At 31.0% G+C, this 24,193-nt stretch overlaps 1 protein-coding gene across 1 annotated transcript in view; it reads right to left on the bottom strand.

Moving 5' to 3' along the window:
• Positions 1–17,428, bottom strand: part of LOC126844405 (serine-rich adhesin for platelets-like) — a 45,504-nt gene extending 28,076 nt beyond the window's left edge. Inside the window, exons 1-2 of the mRNA XM_050582581.1 lie at positions 17,382–17,428; positions 4,957–5,017 (exon numbers count right to left, since the gene is read on the bottom strand). Of these exons, the coding sequence (XP_050438538.1) occupies positions 4,957–4,989 (33 nt within the window). The 5' untranslated portion in view covers positions 4,990–5,017; positions 17,382–17,428. The remainder of the gene's footprint in view (positions 1–4,956; positions 5,018–17,381) is intronic.
• Positions 17,429–24,193: the final 6,765 nt, after the last annotated feature.

Below are 24,193 nucleotides of genomic sequence, written 5' to 3' on the forward strand. Positions count from 1 at the left end.
GTATGTGTTGTTTGGTATACGAATAATTATTGTGTATAATTTTTTTGCCTTCCTTTAAAACATTAACACCATTTTACACCTATACACTTTGCAATAAGTACTAAAAATATATAGGTAATACCTACATGCATTAATAAAATAATCAAAGATAACAGTTCAATAATAGGTAAACAGTTTTCTAGAGATAATAAAATATCGTTTTTTTTGTGGTGAAAAATATACATTCGGACTTCTTATCCGACTTTCAAAATGCCATCTGGAAATATTTTTTAAAAACAGCCTCGTTTGAGTCGTTAGCTCATTAATGAATAAAATGTGAAATAATTACTCCTTAATAATATGTGATTCTGGCAGCACAACTAACACCATTAATAATCGTATATTGTATACAAGTATTGTTAGTGTTGGCATTACTGAGAGGCGGTTTTTTTAGGGGCGGCGATTTGTCCGGCGGCGTTTTGTCGGGCGACCTTTTGTCGTGTTTCCGAATTAGGGACACAATACATTTCTCCTGAGCCATGTGTTACTTGCGCTACCAATAATACTATTAAACACATATTGCTGGAGTTTCGCCAATATGACGAAACAAGAGAGGAATTGAAAACGCCGATTACCCTACAAGAAACACTAGGAAACCAATCTCACTATGTACCAGAAACAATCATTTTAAAACTAAACAACTGTATGACAAAATGTAAACAATATTATTTATATATACTATAGTTCTAACTAAACCATGTAAATAAGAACATTGAACATTTATGGCTAATGACCTTTGAAGTCGAAGCCTATATTATAATAAAAAATACATTTCTAGTGGGAATAACTAAATAAAAAGTTGGCCCAACTAAACACTTATTTAGCCCAACTAAATGTACAGTTGCCTTAAAGGATCGGTCAAACAGAAAGCGGACTGTCTGTGCGGACAGGGTCCGTCCAACTAGTCCGCCAGTCCGCTGCGGACTAGGATAGTCAAACAGAATGCGGACAAGTTTGAGCGAACCAGTGTGAAAACTGCCACAACCAAGAGTGTACTGCTGGTTGTTCTTTTAATTTTTACTTTTTTACCTCACGTTTTCTGTTTTTATTTTCTTTTACAAAACGCTAGATTCTTCTGCTTGCCTTGAGTTAAGCAAGATGAAAAAAAAGAAAATGGGTTCATGATTAAAATGAAAAAACATTTTAAATTAAGTACAATATGTTGTCAACAATATTGTTTGTATATATTATGTTCGATAATTACATAATAATAATATTCAGAAATGCTGATACGTGTGGAAAATCCAGTGTATTGTCTATTTAAAATATTTTTTATTTTACAAAATTATTCCAGTCCGCCGCGAACTTTGTGAAAAAATACAACCATCCGTTTGTCCGCGGCAGACTATTCTAGTCCGCCGCGGTAGGCCGCTGTCTGTTTAATCAGAATGATGCATTTAAATAGAGTACAGAGTCCGCGGCGGACCGGCGACCTGTCCGCGCGGACAGTCCGCTTTCTGTTTGACCGATCCTTAAATGGTGAAAAACTTCTTTCAGCACTTGTTTTTAGTTATGAAATCAAATAATCAATAAAAGAAAAAAAATAGTTATCCTACACTGAAAAAAATACATAGTTGGTTAAACTAAAATTTTGGTTAATATAGGGAAACAATACATTTTCTAGTTGAAATAGGTAACTATATAAATACGTGGGCCAACTAAATTATTAGTTAAGGATCGGTCAAACAGAAAGCGGACTGTCCGCGCGGACAGGTCGCCGGTCCGCCGCGGACTCTGTACTCTATTTAAATGCATCATTCTGGTTAAACAGACAGCGGCCTACCACGGCGGACTATACTAGTCCGCCGCGGACAAACGGATGGTTGTATTTTTTCACAAAGTTCGCGGCGGACTGGAATAATTTTGTAAAATAAAAAATATTTTAAATAGACAATACACTGGATTTTCCACACGTATCAGCATTTCTGAATATTATTATTATGTAATTATCGAACATAATATATACAAACAATATTGTTGACAACATATTGTACTTAATTTTAAAATTTTTTTCATTTTAAAATTGTGCACTGAAAATGATCGATGAAACGGAATGATTGATTGATCTAGTTGGAGAATGCGTTTATTTGTATGATACGCGGCATCCACTGAAAAATGGACAGATTCGGCAATAGACTGGTATCAACACTTCACAAAAATGTAAAATTTAATAACAATTTTTAGCCGAGTCTGCAACCACGAAAGAGCATTTTCATGTTTCGTTGAAGTACCAAATTAATTTAAAGTAGTGGTGGAATTATAGATAATCATAGAAAGATATAGTATGATATATAGAATGATATAGTATATTAACAAGCAGTAACAAGCTAATATTCTAAGATGGCTAGTATATTAAAACATCTATTTCTGGCTAATATTTTAGTGTTTAAAATCTGGCTTAAAACAATTCATAAAAATATGACCTCTTAAATTATTGAATTAAATTTAGTTCAGTTCTAGTTTGAACGTTGAGAATACAGCATAGTCGGTGAAACTCCCCGTATTATTTTCTTTTTTGATTTAGTTCATGTACCCATTTTCTTTTTTTTCGTCTTGCTTGACTCAAGGCAAGCAGAAGAAGCAATTCTTCTTTGTCAGAAGAACTGCTAGAGATTTTGTAAAATAAAATGAAAACAGAAAACGTGAGATAAAAAAGTGAAAAATAAAAAACAACCAGCAGTACACTCTTGATTGTGGCAATTTTCACACTAGTTCGATCAAACTTGTCCGCATTCTGTTTGACTATCCTAGTCCGCAGCGGACCAGCGGACTAGTTGGACGGACATGTCCGCGCGGACAGTCCGCTTTTTGTTTGACTAATCTTAAGGCGTTCAAAAAATCATATGTAGTCAACCATAGGTTAAGAGCGCTTTATTAGTTAAGCAGTTTTATTTAATATTCATAATTAAATTCCTGTACATATTTGCAAGAACATTAATATAAGACGATGAAGTTGGATGATTCGTCGAAATAATATGCTATTTAACTATTATATGATATCTTATTTACTAACTATTTAAACTGTACCTATTTTATGCGTTTAAGGCCCGGTTTTTCAATTGAAATATTAACTGCCAGTTAGCTAATCACCAGTTACTTTAATCCGCCGATTAAAACGCTGGTTAAATACTACGCTGTTTATCAATCGAAAGTCGATGTCTCGGTTAATTAACTGGAGGTTAGTCACGAATTAAATATATTTTATAAGTGGTCATACTGCAAAAAGCATGTTGTCTTGTAATAATTGTTTATCAGTGATTTTTTATTTATCAATTAACATCTGTTATACCGGACAAACAACAGTTATGAACATTTTTCATAGTTATTTTTTTTTTTTTTACTCATTGTTAAAGCGTACTTTAAAATCATAATTGTCCTATTTATTAAAATGATCAACCGTTTCACGGACAACATACAGTCTACGTTAATAATTTAAAATATTCCAAATATTCTTCATCATCGTCATAGAACATTTCATTTTTAAAATTAGTTTTAAATTAAAAAAACTGATAACTTTTCAAGCTATTTTATTATAAAAAATAATTGCACGAAAGATTATAACCGTTAATTAATCTACTGACTGATAGAAATAGTAGCAGTTAATTTAACTGAGAGTTAAAACTGTCGGTTTGCTTAACTGTAACTTCATAAACAGTTTAACTGGAAGATAACGTTAACCAACAGTTAAGTCATACTAACTGTCAGTTAAATGCAATTGAAAAACCGGGCCTAAGAGTACAGTTAATTTTTATGGTAATGTATTTTATATTACATTAGAATATGTTTTTTTACTGTGTACATTTTAACTCTTGCTTATATTTATGTATTTAAACTTCGTAATTGTCTTCTAGCCCCCTCTATTTCATTCCTAGATCCACCCTTGTATATATACAGTAAAATATATAGTAACAGTAAAATTGATTTCCCCTCACGCTGCCATTTTATTTTCTAAGATAACGGATTCGAGACGATGTGCAATAACCTGTATACTTCAACCATGAGCTATAATACAGGGTGATCATTTTATCGTAAATCATTTAATATTTCATAGGATTTTAATAAGAATTAAAATTTTTTTTTACAATGCAATCTTTTGTTTTTACCCCTTCCAACTTATTTTTTTTGATAACGGCTTTTGACGAAAGTGGTAATGCATGTATTTCATTAGCTTTATAAATTGAGAATAATGTACAAACAATTCTGACAGCTAGTTTCAGTCTTGAATAATTATTTTTGAAATTAATGAAGTTTTAAGTTTAGGGCAGGAAGAAAGGAGTGAAGTACTATTTTTATCTCCACGCACTTCCCACCCTAACTTTTAAACTCTTATCGATGTTGCTTACATGTTCGCATCGGAGCGTTTATTTGAAAGTGATTTTATTACTTTCAGTTATAATAATTCCTGTAGACCTGTGGCCTAACCTGATTCTAATAAGCTCCGTTACCACTATGCCCCGACCTCGGAAAAAATGTGTTATTTTAAACATTTATTATGAATAAAGCCAATTTATTAAAACTGTCTACGCGATTTTATATTGTATTTCTGTTGAAAAGCAATTACTGTAATCTCTTTAACTTTTTCGTCGTGTTTCTTTACATCTTAAAAATGCAATATTCGACTCAATAACACCGACTTTTAATAATCTAATTATTTGATAATACAAATATTTAGTTTTTTTTTTATTTATTTATTTAGCGTTTGGCACATTTTATTGACCGAACTTAGGCCCTATTCGAGCCTAAGTTCGGTCGCCAATTGAATTAAGTCATTGTAAATACGTTGACTATTGTAATTATTTCAAACATTTATACTTAACAATGTTAAACAAAATAATTATAAGTTTAATGTAGATACAAGACAATAACGAAGGTCAAAATCTTTTATTTATTGAATTTTTAATTTTAATATAAACTCACCCCAATTCCTTGTCTTGACATGTTTCGTTTCATTTGTAAAAAACGGCCAGACGGATTTCTACTGAAAAATAAATAAGTTAATTTCAATAAGATTAAGTAAATTCGTAGGAAACCTACAACATTGGGAATGGTATGGTGGTTAGTGGTTACTGGCATGTAATGTATTTTTCTTTGATTAAAGTAAAAGTATTACTCCCGAAAAACAATTTTGTAAAAATTCATGTCCATGGAAATCATTACAAAACTAATATTGTCATTATATTATTATTGCATAAAATAATGTATTATATTTGTCGTCATTTATTATTGGTCAGTTTCATTTGTAATTAAAAGCCGTCTAGTATTAATTATAAATATATATACAGAGTGGGGCAGAGCTGACTGACGAGTTTTGAGGGGCTATAAATAACGATTATACATATAGTTAATACTAGACGGCTTTTATAATTACAAAAGAAACTGTATAATAATAAATGACGACAAATAAAAAAGTAACATAAATACAAATAATTTAGAGAAAAAATGAGTAGGTCAAGTAGGTCATCAGTAGCATCATCCTGGATAGCGGTGCATTTCTAGAAAAGCTACTAGGTATTTGAGTACAAAGCTGTTGTAATAGCCACGGAGCGTCAATTCAGCCACCAGTCAGACCCCAAATAAAACGTTTGGCGAAAATCTAACGACTTTGCTTCAATGACTCAAGCATTAAGACATGATTGACGGTCACGAAGTCATGGGCCGGGTGCGAAATATTTAAACAGTAGCTGGCAAGACTTAAGAACCTATTCTGAACCAAATTAAGTCTCTTAATATTGCTTACAGTGTAATGTGACCAGATAACGGAACTATGTTCTAGGACTAATCGGACCAAGGCCATATAAAGAACAGAACGACAATCAGGAGAATTCAAATCCGACGAGTGTCGTTTAATAAAACCAAGAATACGTAAAACTTTAGAGATAATGAAATCGTACATAACACGTGCAATAGATTACCCGTTGAGGCAATACTCATACCTAACTCGAGTACGATGGAAAGTCATAATTTTGCACGTAATTAAGAAATAACCCGACAGCACAACACCACTTAACGAATTTATCAAAAAAATTTAGAGGTTTAGACTTGGGATGATATATTTTATTTTATTTATTTATTTAACGCCAATCGGCAATTCAAAGAAATACAATAACAAGTTAAGCACAAAAAAAAATTACAATAATAATAGTGATTAAGGTGATCTTACAGAAAAATTATAAACATTAAATGCTATTGCACAATACGACTAAAAACTAAATAGCTTATGTTAATATATAATAATTCAGAATAACATGTACGGATCTAGGAGTTATTGAGTAGACGGAGCATTCTATGCAAAGGATGGTTATGAAAGTAGTTGGTACTGTGAGAGGGGACTAGGTAAAGAGAGTGATTTCTAGTATAATGCACGGGGACGCGGAAAGAGATAGAAGAGAGAAGGTCAGGGGCATCCACTGAGCCATTAAGAAGAGAGGTGATAAATGAAAGGTCAATATCTACACGGCGAGAAGTAAGACTAGGGTAATTTAAGGAAGATCTAATGGGCGAATAGTCATGGGGCGGGTGATCAATCTTAAGCAGAAAAGCAACGTAGGACAGGAATCGGTTTTGTACTCGCTCCAAACGTAGTTGTCTTTAGCCAAATACGGGTGCCATATTACTGTTCCATATTCCAGGATAGAATGTGGAACAGTTATATAGAATAACAAATTTTGGCATCGTCGGTAAAGAGCAGTATTCAAACGAAAAAACTGCTGAGTGCCTAGATGACTTCCTTGCGGCACACCAGAAGAAACACGAAATTTATCGAGCGATCCGGGAAGAACCCATGTTGATTGACTAAAATAGTCGACAGTAGAGATCAGTCAATGTTTTCAAGAAAGATTGTCTCAAATATTTTTCCTAAACCGGACAGATCACAAATGGGCCGGTATTTCTTGACATTGGTTGGTATAGTATTTTCTAAAGAATTTTTGCACTACTGTCCTGTGTAATTTTTGATAAAATCAAATTATTTTAGTTTATTTTACATTTTATGCTAATTTTATGTAATGCTTATTAAGTTATTTTGGCCATGCTTCGAATTATTTGATTCCTATGTGTGTTATGTTTGTTGTAACGTTTTAAACTTATAAGCAAAAATATTTATTTGAAACCTACATATATCGGCAATGATTACTAAAATAATTTTTTAAATACAATTAAAGCGAAAGAAGAGTATAAGGTTAATTGTATCATTATGTATGTACATACACTTTGAAGATGGTAAGATTTAAACACTCTTTTGTTAAATTGAATTTTTAAATTTGAGTAGTTACCATATAAATAGGTGTGACAGTGATTTAGTGACTTATTGTTCACATTTCGATTGCTTGGAAAAAGGCAAAACTGTAAAAATGATCAAACTGACAGAGAGAAACATCAAAGCAGGAGTTCAAAAGGGGATAGTAGGAATCTTTGATGAAATTTCCTTTTTATTTCTCGAATTCAACAAGCCACCATTGCCGATACAACCTGGACGAACCTCCTGGAAGCATGACCAAATCAGGTGTCGAGTACAAATGACTTAGCTCCTGACAAGACCTAACATGATTTAGTCAGACGACACGTCTATACATAGCCTGATACAGCACGTCATATCTGACTAAATTATCTTTTTGGGCCGACCAGATTGTAACGTCTGTTGTACCCTTACCGTGTGTCGATCTCTATAATCGACGACAAGGACACCTCTTGTCAGCAATAAATCCGATTACAATCGATCGCCGTATTCATTTCCATCAGTAAAACTAAGACGGAATATTTTGGCATACAAATTGAGATATAGTTAAAATACTATAATAAGTCATGAGGCTATATTTTTGTACATAGTGTTTTATTTATTGGCTGGTGTAGTGAAATAGTCATGTAGCTGGATCAATAGAGTTATCAATTCGATTCCCAGTATATTGCAACCTTTCTCACGGTATAGCATATTTTAAGACGACAAGGGCTGTTATCTGATTACACCAAATTATTTTTCCCACAGGGACCCACTCCCCAGAATTATTGAAGTGACAGCGATAAAGCAATAGAGTCGTCGTAATAAAAACAGTCCTACAAAATTCGAAGGCAATAAAAAACACAAGTTTGATCCGAACTAAGACATTTAAATCAATAATAATTAAAACGTTGAAAATACATTGGCTGGTACCATCTAATTAGGGAATTCATCTAGAGAAATTCATAAATGCATAATTTAAAAAGACTATCACAGGGAGAAAAATCGGCCATGTAGCAAAATAGTAAGATCATAATTAAGTACGATTAATATACATAATACAATTTCAAGGATACATTAAAAATGTTCAAACAATTTACTTTAAGGCCCGTTTACATTAGGCGGCGAACGCGAACGAATGCGAATGAATGCTACCGAACGAATTCGTACGCGAATTCGGTAGAGATTCGGCCGCACCGTGCAGACTACTCGTTCGTGTTCATTCCCCGATGTTCACAAGCGTTCACCAGCCTTCGCTCAGATTCAGGGCGCGGGTAAACATATTTTAATTTTTTATGCCGTTCGCACTGAATATCATTTTTTTTTATCTTACCACTACCGGAGCGAACCGCCGCGAAGGCGAACGAATGGCACGAAAGGACGTTCGTTCGCATTCGGCTCACCGTTTACACTTGCATTTTGATGTGCCGAATTCGAGTCCGTTCGCATTCGCGGCCTAATGTAAACGGGTCTTTATAGAGCTCTAGATACACTATCATCTTAACATAACCAATACATTTAAATACAATTATATGATAGAATACCAATACTCTCTCAGCTTTGTATCAATTGCAGGTACACATTACAAGAAAATATATAGGTCAAAGTATACTATTCCTTTAGTGTTTTATATACAACTAGTTACATGTCAATAAGTTAAGTTAATAATTTATTACCGACATAATCACATGTCTTGAAAAATGTTGAGTTTCCGTTTAATTATAAGAAACCTAATTTGAACTATAGATTACGCTTAAAATGAAAACATGTCCGTGGAACAACTACCTCATTATAGCATCATCGTTTTTTAATTATATTATGCATTACTAACCTGTCGAATGACCTCGGTTCGATTTTTTTTTTTGACCCGTCAACGCAACAACCAGGTGGTAGGTACTCGACCGATGGGTCGATATTGTTAGACGGCCTTAAAATCTAAATAAAACGTCAGAATTCATATTCGCAAGTAAGTAATGTCGGCGGGTGTATTGCGAACAACGGTGGTCGTACACGCAAAGATCTAAAACATGGTTGCTACGTCGTATACAACGGCCGTTCGCGGCCAAAGGGCAGACCGCAGGTGGGCTGGCGGAGACGGCAGAATCAATAAAATCCAACTCCTGTCGAAGATGTTAGCGAAAACGCCGCGGTCGACGACAACGAAACGTTTACCGTAACAATATCGAGAATACAAACGTACCTATCGGTTTTTAAGAAACTACACAAAACACAACACTCGACACTCGCACACTATACAGGTAGGCGGATGGCGCCCACAAAATGGAGTACTTCTGACGACTGACGCGTAAACAACGAACCCAAAGACGACGTTCGACCGCGGTATACCTACTGTCTGGCTACGCGACCGCCGACGTGTAGCTACGGAACAATGCGTAGAGCGAGTATAGAGTGCGCGCTAGTGCCATCACAGTGCTACCGCTGGTCAACAGCTGCTGCATACGACGACGCATAATAATATTCCAACGTCATTTAAACCTAGAGGGCGCTAAAATATAACCGCTATTCGCTTTTGTAAACGGAAAATCGCTATATGACGTCATAACGGGTAAATACATATATTTTGTACACTACGAAGACGTGCAGTCTATACATTTCTGCCGCCGCCCGTACCTAATTTGAATCGCCCAATCTGGCAACATGGGACAACGCGTGGCGCAATCAAAAGGACTAAACGACGAGGAATTACGATCCCAAATTCCTTTGCCCGTTTCAAATGCGCTTTGACACTCCGATTGTATGTAATTCTATGACTACTAACGATTTTTATAGAAATAAATTACTGGCTCTACAAGAGAAATAAAAAACTACACATGATGTTAGACACGGGTTGTTTTGAATAATAAAATAATTACTTTCACCCGTTTTAAATACCATACGAAAAACTAGAAAACATTGTAAATACTTTCAAACGGGTAATTAAATATATTATTAAATTAATATTATATTATTGTTTTTACATCGGAATTCGTTATATAAAAATTTCGCTCTAATTAAACATTACTTTTCTAAATTCGTTATAACCTCTAACAATTATCAACAAAAATATTGATTACACAAATCGTTTCAAGACAAACTATTAGGGTTTGACATAAACAAAGGTGTACATTTTATTTGACTCCACTAGAATATTAGTTTATTAATTACAAAATAATATGCAAATAAATATAATAGTGGATATAATATACTTAATATTTAACAGAAAATAGTACTACTAGGTATATAAATAATAGAAATTTGATAACAAAATACTGAAAGGGGTTTCAATTATAAATACTGCGACCATTCCTGCATAAATGCATAAATGATAATATCTCTCTGGTTTAAAAATGGGTATACCACTAAGCGCGATTACGGTTGACCATAAATAATAAAAATATGGTCAATATAAAAATAATATATAAGTAAAATAATCGACACAAAGTCAAAACTTTATGATAAAAGATAAATAGAAATATATATATATATCCTGAACAATTTATATCAATTACTAATGAGATAACCTCAACGTTCGGCTGTGCAAGTGTGTTTTCGGTGTAACGTGTTTGTCGATGGCCGGCCTGTTATTATTATTATCTAGAAGTCGGTTAAGTGTTTGACACTTTATTTTTTTTATTACTATTTACTATTTATCAGTTATTTATTTATTATTGCGGGACATTACGTCGATTGTCTTATTTATATTTTTTTTCAATATCTAAAATCTTTAAATTTTGTAAAACAATACAATTTATCAACAATTTATATCAATTTACTAAGAGGAACCGGGAACTGATCTTTAATGCAAAATTGGACAAAAAGTTATCTAGAATAATTTTAAATATTAGAACTAATTTAAAAGTAAGTAGTAAATATATATTAAGTTTTTCTGGTTATAGAACTTAAGTAAATTAATTATGGCGAAAATATGGTAAAAATGGCAGTCGTAAAATAATTTTCACACGTATTTATCGGACGGATTTCCTTTTTATATTTTATTTTAAGGAAAGCTAGTAGCTACTTCATTCTGTTTGGGGACTAAAAGTAGATTTTTGATATTGTTATTAGAAAAATATTTAGCTTTATTAGAACAATTTAAAAAAAGTAAATCTAAACGCTTAAAATACAGTTCAAATCAAAATTCCGACTTTTAGCCCTCATTGAAGAGATGTTAAACCTTATAACCAAAAAATAAATACTAATGAAATCAACGCAATACACACCTTAGAAACCTTACAACCTTAGTGACTTCGCGTTTTAGTCTTTATTTGTATACAATTTGGCATTTTCCGTTCCCTTTAAGCACAACGCGCGTTCTGTTAATGATACTACGCTCTATTTGTTTTTAATAAACGGGCATTGTAAGTAATTCAAATAACTTTTCATATTGTCGTACGATTTTTATCTCCACTAATGTTTAAATAATTTAAAAATGTTTTAAAAAGTCCTCTTTAATGTATTATTTAGATGACCTACAAAACACAGTTTTAAATTATGGATTTCATATTTTATGTTTAATTAAAAACTAATAACAAACAACCTCTTAATTTTAACGTGGTGAACAATTTTACATAATGATAATTTTTTTAATTTATAATTTACTGATTCCTACAGACCGTATCTTTGTTATACTATACGGTACTCAGTAACCTTCGGGCCAAAATCCCACTGTTGTAACTCTGCCAAAAATAGTAGGAAGGAGGTGGTAGGAGTAAAGTAATTTAACCTACTTATAGTATTTTTATCATAATTTTTTTTTGTATAAATTTCGTTATTCTTTAGCCATTCTAGTCCACTTTTTGTTTAATTTATCTTTATTTTCTGGTACTTTCCCCACTTTATGGAAATGTAGTTATGTTACTCCTATATTTAAATCTGGTGATAGATCGGTAATCAAAAACTATACATCAATTTCTAAACTCTCCAAATTACCGAAATTACTAGAAAATCTTGTTTTTAATCAATTATCAATCGTAGTTAATCCCCGTATTTCTTTACAACACGGATCTCTCAAATCATACTTGTTTTTTTTTTTAAAAATTACTTTTTAATGGGAAGTCATAATTATGTAGTAATGGTATAGCTAATTTCGTTGTAATACCTACTTTTTTATTTCGATGAATAATAATTCTACAGTAATTATTATCAATAACTATTTTATTGTAATAAAAAGTAATAACAAAATTCTATTTAAAAATCCGTAAAAGTTACAAAAGTCAATATTAACTTATTGGTGGTTTTAAAGAACTATTTATCATCCTGACTGGCTTAAAACATATTTTTTATATGAGTGTAAGCTTAAAAGATGCGTAATAAAATATTAATGCTGGGTGCACAATTGCACCGTGTAGACCTAACACAATGCTCTAACACGGGTTTATGGAACCAATTAAGTTTTGTGTAGCAAAGTGTAAATAAGTAAGTAAATGAAAAAGCCAGTACAGTGGGGTTAGAACATAGTGGTGACAGGGAGCTAACGGGTCTACAGGTATTATTATAACTGAAAGTAATTAATTTACTTTTAAATAAACTTTCGATGCGAATCTGTGGATAGTAGGTCCAAACCAGTTCAACAAGAAAGTATTATACGTATTTAAGTGAGTAGTAATAGTAGTAAGTGAGTAAGCAAAGGGGAGGTCCAGTATTCACAGCTGATAAAAATAAAAATATCGATAAAAGCATTATACCTAATGACAATTATGTGCTTAAAAATTAGTTTTTAGTATAAGTATGGATACGATTAGGGTAGGTTTTTTTTTATCGTCTGTCTATAAAAATGTACAGCCATATTTCTCCATGTATTGTAATTGAAAATATAATGAAAATGTTTTTATTTCCTGTTGGACTGTTAATTCACTCACACATAGTAACTTAGAAATTGACTACGGTGAAATTGTAATTTTTCTAAAAAAAAGTTTGACTAGGTACATATTCTTGAGAACATTTTTAATGTTATATAGTTCTATTCTAGATCTACCTTCGGTCAATTTTTCATTTCTGATCTATATGCTACTCGAAGAAATCGTTTCACGATATCTTTCAAACCGCTGAACAAAATATCTTTGTCTACCAACACTATAGATCAAAAATTGTATAGACATTAACTTTAAAAAATAATTACTTTTTTTTTTTAATATATTGTGTAATTGATAAAAAATAAGTAGTTTAATACTTTTAAAAGGTGTGATAGGGTAAATCTTGAATAATATTATATTATTTAAATCATATGAAACGAGTTGATTATCAAATTTTGTTTATGGTTTGTAGTTGCAAATTGACTATATGATATTATATACATTAAAACTAAAATTTTATACCTAACAAAAGTTACTAAAAAGTCCTTATTATACCCTTGATAATAATGTGCTCAGTGCTGTATACTACCTATACCGATTATTATTTGAATAAGGAAAAATGGGTCATCGCTGTTAGTTTACTTATATTGAATATGTAGAATCTACATAATACATAAATTTAAGTTTTTGTCATTTTATGCTGTGCTTCGTATATGTTTTGAGTACGCTATATATCAACGATTTAGTTTGTTCGATATTCGAAACATAAAAATAATTTGTTTTTTAATATATAATTTACGTATTTGTTTGAGTATACAGGTACAAAATATATAAACAGGTGAAATAACAGACGTCAAAGGAAAACTTTTTTATTTAAAATAAAACATAGGCACTATAGAACAGCTTTTAATGTAAACAATTACTTACAATTTGTTAACAAAAAAAATGTATTGAACTAAAATATAAATCTACCTTTTGTAGTCGACCAAGAAAGCAAAATAAAACAAAACAACTATTACTACAGTAATAGAATTTGTAATAATTTTTAAAATATATTATTAGGTAAATTTTATCTAATTAAGTTACAAATTCAGAAGCTACTATAAAATGCACGACAATTAACAATTTATTAACTATTCAAGATATCTAAACAACATAAATAAATGTATAACCAAATCGTCCTGTCGACCTTCATAAGAGAAGTGGACAACTTGTGAATGTTAAATATTAATAAAATAGCCAATTGTATTCAATTAGGCCAGCAAAGACCATCATACAACAGTTTGTTTAAAATATAATGTTACACTTATCATAGTATTTGGCTACTAGGGTTTTAAAATAAATATTATTTTAGCTTCGATGCGGTTGGTTTATTTTTAAAAATTGAATTTACCTAATGTTGTTGATATTACTCTGAGATCGGTAAGAACTATAATCACTTAGACAGCTACTCTTAGACTAACTACTTACACCCTCGAATCTTCGTTATCAGGCCTACATATTCTAACACACTATTAATACAGATGTTTTCTTATACTATAATTTGTAGCTTGAATTCGGAGCTGAGTCAGTATGGTTACAATGGTGCGTTTTTATTTTTGTGTTTGGACCAACGGTATCGTATAAACCGCTGAAACTTCATGAAGCACATAAGTCAGAAATCGTAACTGAAATGTACTATACTGGGGCAAACATTTAAACATTTTACCCTTCCCTTTTAAAATTAAGAAAAACAACCAAACACTTAGCATATTTTTAAAATTGAAATTACGGAGCACTATAACTTTTTTAAATATAGTAAAATTTGTGTGGAATATTTTTAGATAAAGTACCTACAAATCTATAAACGTGGCAAACCAAAAAAAATATCATAAGCCTAATACCCTAGAGAGGGTGGAAACTTTTTCTTTATGTCTCTATTTTAAGCGGTTTTGTAATTTACGTCATTTTTTTCGAATAGTATAATTCGTAATAAATGTATATAATTATATTATAATTTTGTTAAAACGTAAATAGTCATTAAACGAACATAGACAAAAATATGTTTCGTTAAAAAATGTGTACTGTTAAAATATACGAAAACTATTAATAGATTTAGAATTATTATACCGCAGTAACTCGAAATAATAATTAAATGTTTATAATTTTGTTTGTATAATATTCTATGCATTATATATTATATATTATAGAATTATGCGGCTAATCTTGTCACAATGCTTGCCAGGCTATTTTAACATTTTTTTATTATAGATTGATTTGTTTGTTAAGAGAACGCCACTCCACCCATTTCTAAGAAGTAAAGTATAGGCAATATTTTGCAAAATTAATTCAGAGGTTTAACTAAACACGCTACACGTTAGATAAAGTTATTCTCTATTTATTGTAAAAATTGTATACGGCTACTGTAATTAATATCACCCTCACATACTTGTCATCCACAAAACCATTTTTCACGGATAAATTACGGGTGGGTAGCGTCCTCTTAATTATACTTCTTGGGTACTAAAGTGATTCCTAGTAACCACGTGTTGATAATCATCGTTAACTAAACAACTAATGGCCAACAATCGTCTGTTTTGTCTTCGTGATTTTGCAAAAAAATGAATTGACGTTGTCAAATTAGTTTTAAAAAAATAACCATATACGAATATTATGTTACATATAAATATTCATTAAATGAATGTGACGACGACACAGGTCGATAATTTTAGGAAAACTTAGGTGTAAGTTTTTTGTTACAGTTAACAATATTGTTTTTAATTAACATAAAAATGTACAACCAGTATTTTTAAATCTAGTTTCCACTTTCAAGTGACATATATTGTAATTAGAAATTGTTTTGATGCGTAATAAAAGTTCCATCAACAAAGTATAAGTCTATACAACCCAAAATAATATATATCCATTACAGCACATTTCTGTATAACTCCATAACTGCATTTATTTACCCGAAAAAGTAGGTAAATGCCAATTTCATTGGGAACATTATGTATTTCAACGACAGAAGATAGAAAAACTATTTTAGGTATTTTATTAGAATTTATAAAGACCCCCATGGGTATTATTCTCAACTATTCTGGGTGTAACAATGAGGTTCTTGTATGGTATCTGGCGGTATTGTATTAATATAGTCCGAGCATAGGGTCATCGCGAAGCCTGTAGGTGGTCTTACACAGTACAGGCTACTAAAAGGGTACTTCAATTATCTGCATATATTTACTGATGGGTAAAGATATAACACATGCTTGGAAGGGTCTTTGTGTTGTGAACATCGGTATTTATTATTATAGCAACAATGTACCTAGTAGGTACATACTAGATATAATAGATAGGTACAACTATAATAACTGGTAGGTATAAGCAAAATTGTGGAAGAAATATAGATAAAAAACCGAAAATTCTTAGTAGCAGTGTATTCAATTTGTTTTGTATACTTAAAATAGTAATAATTAAAATGGTGGGGAATTAGCTCAGTAATCAGACCACTCAGCCAAATTTAAGTGATCTCTAATTAGAAGCTATGGCATATTCTAATCATTATTGAGTTTTTGCAACTAGTTAATATGTATTTCTTCTGTATTTTAATACTGCTAGCCAATCTTGATTTTTTTTGTACACCGATTTGTTTAGTAGAGTAGATATTAAATTCTTTTAAATTTAATGTCATGAAATCTAGTTTTATAATATATTTTAGCTTAATCAAAAATTTAATCTACATTTTGGTAGGTACTTTGAAATAAAATTTTAAAAAAAGAGTAGAGACGGGGCATACGCTTCATAGCATCTCATACAGACCACATGATACGTAAAGTAATTAGTAGTAGTTAGTACGTTGCAAATGATGTGTATAAATGGTTAAGGAGGATATTTAAAAAGAGCTCTTGGTGAATTGTGTTTATATCTATATCGTCTCTTGATTTCTGTGGACAAGCGGGGAATAATTTAGAGAAAGTTTACATATACAAAGACGTGAGGAAGGGGAAGATATGACTGTCCTTGTCGCAATCGAGATATTCTTACAATGAATCCTCGAGCATGAAGTGTTAGCGTTAGTGGCAAATATATATTTTTGAAATACAGACAATATTAACACCTATACTTACGGCCGTTCATTCCATAATGGCATAATGACAATTGAATAAATTATGTATATGATACACCTTTATGAATTAATTAATGGACATTCATTTTTATACAAAAAACGCCCATTTATCTGTAATTATTACCTTTTACCCCCACTGGGGACATTTTGGAAAATAATCAAATTTTGTTTTAAATTAAACCATAAAATAAGCAATAAATATAACAAATACCTATTGAACGTAACGCTAACTTACTTTTGCGCGTCTGTTGAATTATTCGGGTTTTCCTTTTTGCCAACACGTAAAACTCAAATTAAGAAAAAATTAAAATAATCTTTTATTCGATTATTGTTAAAATAGTTTTTTGTGCAACAAACGATGTACAACACAGAATAGGCAAAAACAAACATTAAAGCGTGGGCGCAACAACTCTCGAGTAAGTATACCCAATGATAACTGATGAGTAGAAACCATCACTAGCAGATACGTAGTCATTCCACGTTTTTATACGCCCATTTATTATTTTAACATCTGCTAACGTGCAGCAGCTGTTATTAAATGGTAGTACAGGGAGGGGAGAGCATTGCACAATTGAACAATCCCATGTCACAACCCGTATGTGCAAATGTCTAAATAGCCAAAAGGAGTAATAGTTATGTTGTATGTAAAACAAACCGTTACCTACTATATTTTTGTTTATTAATAACACAAAGTTACCATTTACAGCTTACAAATAATTATTTGTTTTATAATTGCAGTAAATAATGCTGAAATCGCCACAAATATCATGATATTTTTTTAAAAAAACCATCTATTCAAATTTCCAAAATGTGTTATATGGCGCCCTCTGTTGGTCGATCGTCACTATAACCTTTTGGTGCGTTCAAAATCTACTCCATGATTATAAGTGGTCGGTCATAGATTTCTATGGTCTCAGTTTTCAGATCACAGCCTTAGAGAATATGTACTAAGGCCGTGTTCTGGATGATTGCCAAGTTCGCAATAGTTACCACTATAGAAATTGATAACATATTTTGGGCATACCGCGTAAACTGCGCCTAAATTACCTTGCCTTAGGTAAACTGCGCCCCAATTATAATTTGGTTCAAAAAAGGTATATGTAAACTGCGCCCGAGTTTTTATCAAGTGGAAAAAGGATACATGTAAACTGCGCCCAGCTTCTTATCATCGATATGAAATGCAAACAGCACCTGAATCAATAAAATCACGAGAATATTATTATTTAATTTAGGGTTGCTACCACTTATACCAAATTGCATAAACCACCAATGTCCATGACGAGTTTCTTATTAGCGTGGGGAATTAGTATTGATAAAGACGGCAGGTTAGAAATATCCAACAAAATGGCCCGAGTATTGACTATAAGGATAAGAACAGTGATATTAGAAGGTGGTGTGTTCAATGCTCCGGTATACAATTTCTAAGCCCAGAAAGTGTATCTGAGTATTTTTTAAATTATTTAATGAAGTATAAGCACGACGACGAAAGAGTGACACGATTTGCGGATTATTTAGTAGATGTATAGATAAGTGAAGAAGCATAGTATCCACCTAAAATATAGGCTCAAGCATCAGCAGCGTCAAATTTAACCACTAATGCATGCGAGTCTTTCCATTTGAATTCTATCTTTATACAACTCATCCAAATATTTTTATGTTTATAGAAAAATTAAAAGAAATTCAAATAGAAACATAAATTAAATTAAATAGTACAAATGAACCTCTAAATATCAAAATTCTAAAACAAAAAAGTGAAAAATTACAAAGTTTAATTATTCATATATTAGCGGTGAAACACCAATTGATATCAATGTCTTATTATTTGTTCTAATTTTTTTTTTTGTATAATATTATATGGCTGTAACGATTGAAGTATTATTAACTCTTAACTAGTGACGTGCGGTATCTCATACCGCTCTGATTATTATTTTATCAATTTCATTCTTATCTGTTGAAACAAAACACCGATTGTAGTATATACCTTTAAGTTTAAACTAAATAAATCGATAACAACAGATAAAATGTGTTAAAATCAGCTGAGTTAACTATCAGTGTATTTTAAAGTTGTTAAGCGGTATGTGATACCGCACGTCACTTATTACGTAATTTTTTTTGGTACACATTTTATATTATATTATGGATAAACATAAGTTCTAACTACTGATAAATTTTCTACTTAATGGTCTTTAAATTACGGCTAAAAAATAACCCTAGGGGGTGGGAAATGGGTATAATTAAAATTTGATATAACTGACGTGTGCGGGCATACCAAATAAATATTGCTTATAAATTTCAACTCGATCTGACTCTTTTTCTTGAAATTATAGCCATTAAAAGTTCTAACCTAAAATGAAAATATATTTTAAGACTATTTTATTTTACTTATTAAAATTAAAACTTTTAATAATTATAATAATTTTTTTATATAAAAATTATTTTTTATTATACAGACAAAAATAGGGTATTTTAGTCATTGTTTTCTTTTTATTAAATTTTAAATTTTTTTCATAATTACATATATATTGAAACACCTACATGTCCATAGGGGAGTTCTGTAAAAGTTTTAAGATAATTCATGTAAAATTAATTTTGTTATAACCATTTTAATATTTAAAAAAATATGGAATAAAATTAAAAATATTTTTACTAAATTCAACTTAAGAACTTATATTCTTTACCTATCCTGTTTTTTAATGAGTTAAGTTAGAATATAAGTTATAGAATCTGTAGTGTACAAATTTGTTTTATTTTACACAAAAACTTAAAGCACAACCACAGTTAAATGAGGTGCGGTATGACATACCGCACGTCACTACATAGTAATGTTACAAAAATCCACGTCACTAGTTAAGGGTTAACTAGAGATAATTTGTAATTTTATTTGATGTATTTATTGTATGGCTGTAACGAAATAAGTTGTTTTCATTGCAGTTTACATGTCACATTTTTCTACTTGATAAGAACTCGGGCGCAGTTTACATGTACGATTTTGTGTTTACCTGTGCCTTGGGTCGCATATTTTCGATACCCCATCTTGTCAGAGCCATTTTTTTTTGTGTAAGGCCGGTGAAGAAATTTATCAAAATAATACTATGGGTTGCTTACCTACTATTATAACGATGTTTCTATAACATAGGTACACGACAATATAATAAATATATAAGACCATAAGTAACTACCTAAATATAAAATATATATAAATAATATATTAAATGACTAGCGTCGCGTCGGTGCCATCCCCAGTCCTCCATATCAAATGTAAAAAAAGTTAACTACCTAAATATAATACATAAACACGGTGTATGCTGCACACATTCTAAAAACAAAAAATATGCACCAAATAAATGGATATTATTGGCTATATTGTTTTAATGTTGTACGTAATTTGTAATTACTAATAATTATAAATAAACGATAATGTCATTGTTTTGTACTGTTATTAAAAATCAGAGTAAAGTTTTTCAATAACTTATAGTTCTATTTATTTTTCTACATGTTAATATGTATTAAATAGAACTTCTCAGCTTAAACATAATAAAAGAAGACATTTTTTTTTAAAATACGAAAAAATAGTCTTTAATTAAAGCAAACACACATCTACGACCGCTACAGTGTAAAATTCAATTAAACTTTATTAGTAATATGTGTTTGTAAAATTAATTTTATTTTTAAAACGTAATATTAAAAACATATCTTATTAAAATTTTAATTTTTTTTTTTTACCTAGTTTTGAGGACTTTAAATTGTATACATTTTCTTTTTAATAATTGGTCTGAAATGGTTTTCTTGTTATAGAATACGTAATAAGAAGAAACCAAGGGCTAGTTGACACACATTTAACATTTTAATTTTGTGTGTCCGGAAATGTATAAATAAATGTTGATAATCAATTTGATAAGATATATAATTTGTTTAATATCATTAAATATCTTATTTAATATATTAAAATTGAAAATATTTGTTTAGTTTTTGGGAAATGTGGTGTCTCTGCAATTGTGTTTTTTCAAATTAATTAAAAAATTAAAAACGGTTTTTTACAATTTTAGTTTTTTATGTGTTTTTAACAATTTATTAGTGCAAACCAAATTTATACCTACTTAACTTTGCTTGTATTTTTCTTTGCTTATTACTACCTTCACTCTTTTATGCACCTTCTTATAAGCTAACCACACTCTTCTATTCCACTTTTTACGTGTCAGTAAAATAGTGTGTTATAGGTCCGGGCACGTTGATCGGCGGTTTATCATCTCTCATAGTCAATAGGAATAAATAGTGTATTTTTATAATAATTCCTCTCATTTGTTGGTTAGTATACCTATTATACTTTGCATTGTTCAAATCTGTGTTTTAATGAAGCTAAACAAAAATTTTGAATTTTCCTTTTTGGAAAAATTGACTAAGAAAGCCAAAAGCTAATTTTTAGAAAATCATTATTGGTGAAGACTATGATAATCTGATGAAAAATTAACTAGCAATAATGCACACCTTCAATACATCCTACTAAATATATTACCATTGAGTATATATTGTAGTATATACTCAATGGTATAAGCCTTTGACGGCTGGTAAGTGGCCACGGGCGTCCAGGCGCGTCTACACTAGCCGCTGCGTTAGCCACTAGTAGCCGACGGACGTCGTCCGCCAATGCAGAACAAAGCATCGGGCGGCGGCGGACGCCGAACGAATATGAGACAGTGAGCAGCTGGGGTTAGCATGATGCATAAGCATATGCCACCTGCGCGTTTACCAGTGTGCGAATGTTTGTATTACAACATTGATGCCAAATCGGGTAAAATGAGACGTTGTCATATTGTGATTTCTTTCCAATTTATTAAAAATATTTTTTTTACCTAAACGCCCAATGCACTCGGCTCGACGCGGCCCAGCGTCCGCGGCTTTCTACTAGACGCAACTAACTCACTATAAGCACAATGAGATATCGATGTGTTTTAAACGCCCTGCAACTATTATATTTTTTTTATCGCAGATTTTGAGCTCATTACACGATATTTTCACCTCTTTCATTAAAATTATGGCAAATAAAAATTATGAAACACCAATAAATAAAAATAAATATTTTATAACTTAATCGACAATTTCGTGTTTAACTGATGAACGAGTACTTAATTTTGTTGGTTCGTCGAATAAAAAATGACTTTTTTATGTTAATTATAGAGTTGTAAAAATATTTTTACTTCCTTATGGATACCTGTTATAAATCTTGTCAAAAGGTTTCAAATAAGTAAAACAGAAGTGTTTAAAACCACTGAGTATATATATACTCAATGATAAAACGTTTTGTAAAAAACACGCAACTTCATGCTGAATTTTTCTTGTAAAAGTAAACTTATAGGCAAATACTACAGTCGAATAATAATAATAATATGCTAACTAAATGCAACTACGCAGTACGCTACTAATTAATAATAGAGCGGAGTCCTTTTTTTTTTTTATTTAAAAATTTGTTTTTATTAAATTATTTAAAAAACAAAATAAATTTATTAACGATATAGAATCGTTAAAAATAAATATATAAACAAATAAATGTATTTAAAATTTTGTAGATGCCTTTAAATTAATTAAAAAAATATAATATAATATAATTCTACGATTGATTATATAAAGATAAACTTCTACCATTGAGTATATATTGTATCATTGAGTATATATTGAATATATACTCAATGATTGTATATACTCAATGCTTCTACTGATGCTGAAATATTCTTAATTTTGCAGGCGGTTTTTTAATGATGTTTGTAGGATTGGGTTTTTATCCATCCATTTACATTCTTTGTAGATTTTCACCGTAAAAAGAAGTTTTATTAAAAATTTTAAATGATTAAGACAATCACCTTCTACAGCCAATGCGTTTTCAATGTTAAGCTGGGTGGTTGCCATATCGATCAACGAATATACCAGATTTTTTTGTGATTTAATAAAATCAAATTTGTTTTTAAAAATATTTAGGCAAATTGCAGTAATATTAATGACCATATCAGATGGACTCTTTAATCCCGCTTCTGAATGCCAGTCTATGTGGTCATATGTTTTAAAAACTAAAAATAACTGATTTTGGTCAGTTAAATTTGTATTTTTTTTATTTAACTAATTTGACATTGCTCGCAATTAAATTTTTTTAAGCAACGCATAGCCAAATACCCAGCAAAATATACAAGTGAACATTGTTCTAAACTTTCATTCTCTACGTTGCGCGATAGTGGGATTTCGTTATCCGAATCGGAATCTTCGTGCGCTTCTTGAACGGCGGCGGTTAACAACGGTAACGAATTAGTATCGGCATTTTCTTTTACGGAATCAACATTAAATTCAGCGGTTAAAAATTTGTCTTCGTCGGCCTCAGTTTGATTTTTCGGAATTTGAGTTTATTAAATTAAATGAACAAACACTAGCAAATGCAGACCGAAAAGCTTTGCAAGTGGGATTACGATTATAACCTTATTTTTGGCGAAATATAGAAAAAAGATTTTCAATAGGGTCTTGGCATAATCGATTAGTCATTAAAAAATAAGGTTTATTATTAGTTTCCATTCCTTTTTTTTCTGATTCGTACAGCTTAAGTATGGAAGTCAGCGTAAAAATAAACCCTGTGAAACAAGGAGGGACGTTTTTTTTTGTGATTGTATCTTTTGATCAAATGTAACTTTTTCGGCATTTTTAAATGTTTCGATTGATTTTTTAATTACGTCCAGCCCCTGTGAGTTAATATCACTCAAAGGCCTCCTATAAGGATTTTTGTCAAATAAATTTTGAATTTTGTGATTTTCAAGACAATTTTCTAATAGGGAATTACGCGATGCGATCAATAAACTAAATCACGAAATTGCTTATGCCACGAAAATACCTTCCTTCACCCTATTAGTGTAGGTCTATAAAAGGTTTTTTTTTTGTTTATTTACGTTTGTCCGTTTTTATGAATTGCCAAAAACACTTGAAAATACCAAGTGACAAAAATTATAACTAAGTGGAGTGTATATTTCAGGATTACATTTTTACTGAAAAATTATTATTGAGGACCTCGCTTGG

Source organism: Adelges cooleyi, unplaced genomic scaffold, assembly GCF_023614345.1.
Source record: "Adelges cooleyi isolate 19-005CV unplaced genomic scaffold, UGA_ACOO_1.1 ACOO_flye_CR_arks_rails_tigmint_CR_PRNA_651, whole genome shotgun sequence".
NCBI classification, from domain to species: domain Eukaryota; kingdom Metazoa; phylum Arthropoda; class Insecta; order Hemiptera; family Adelgidae; genus Adelges; species Adelges cooleyi.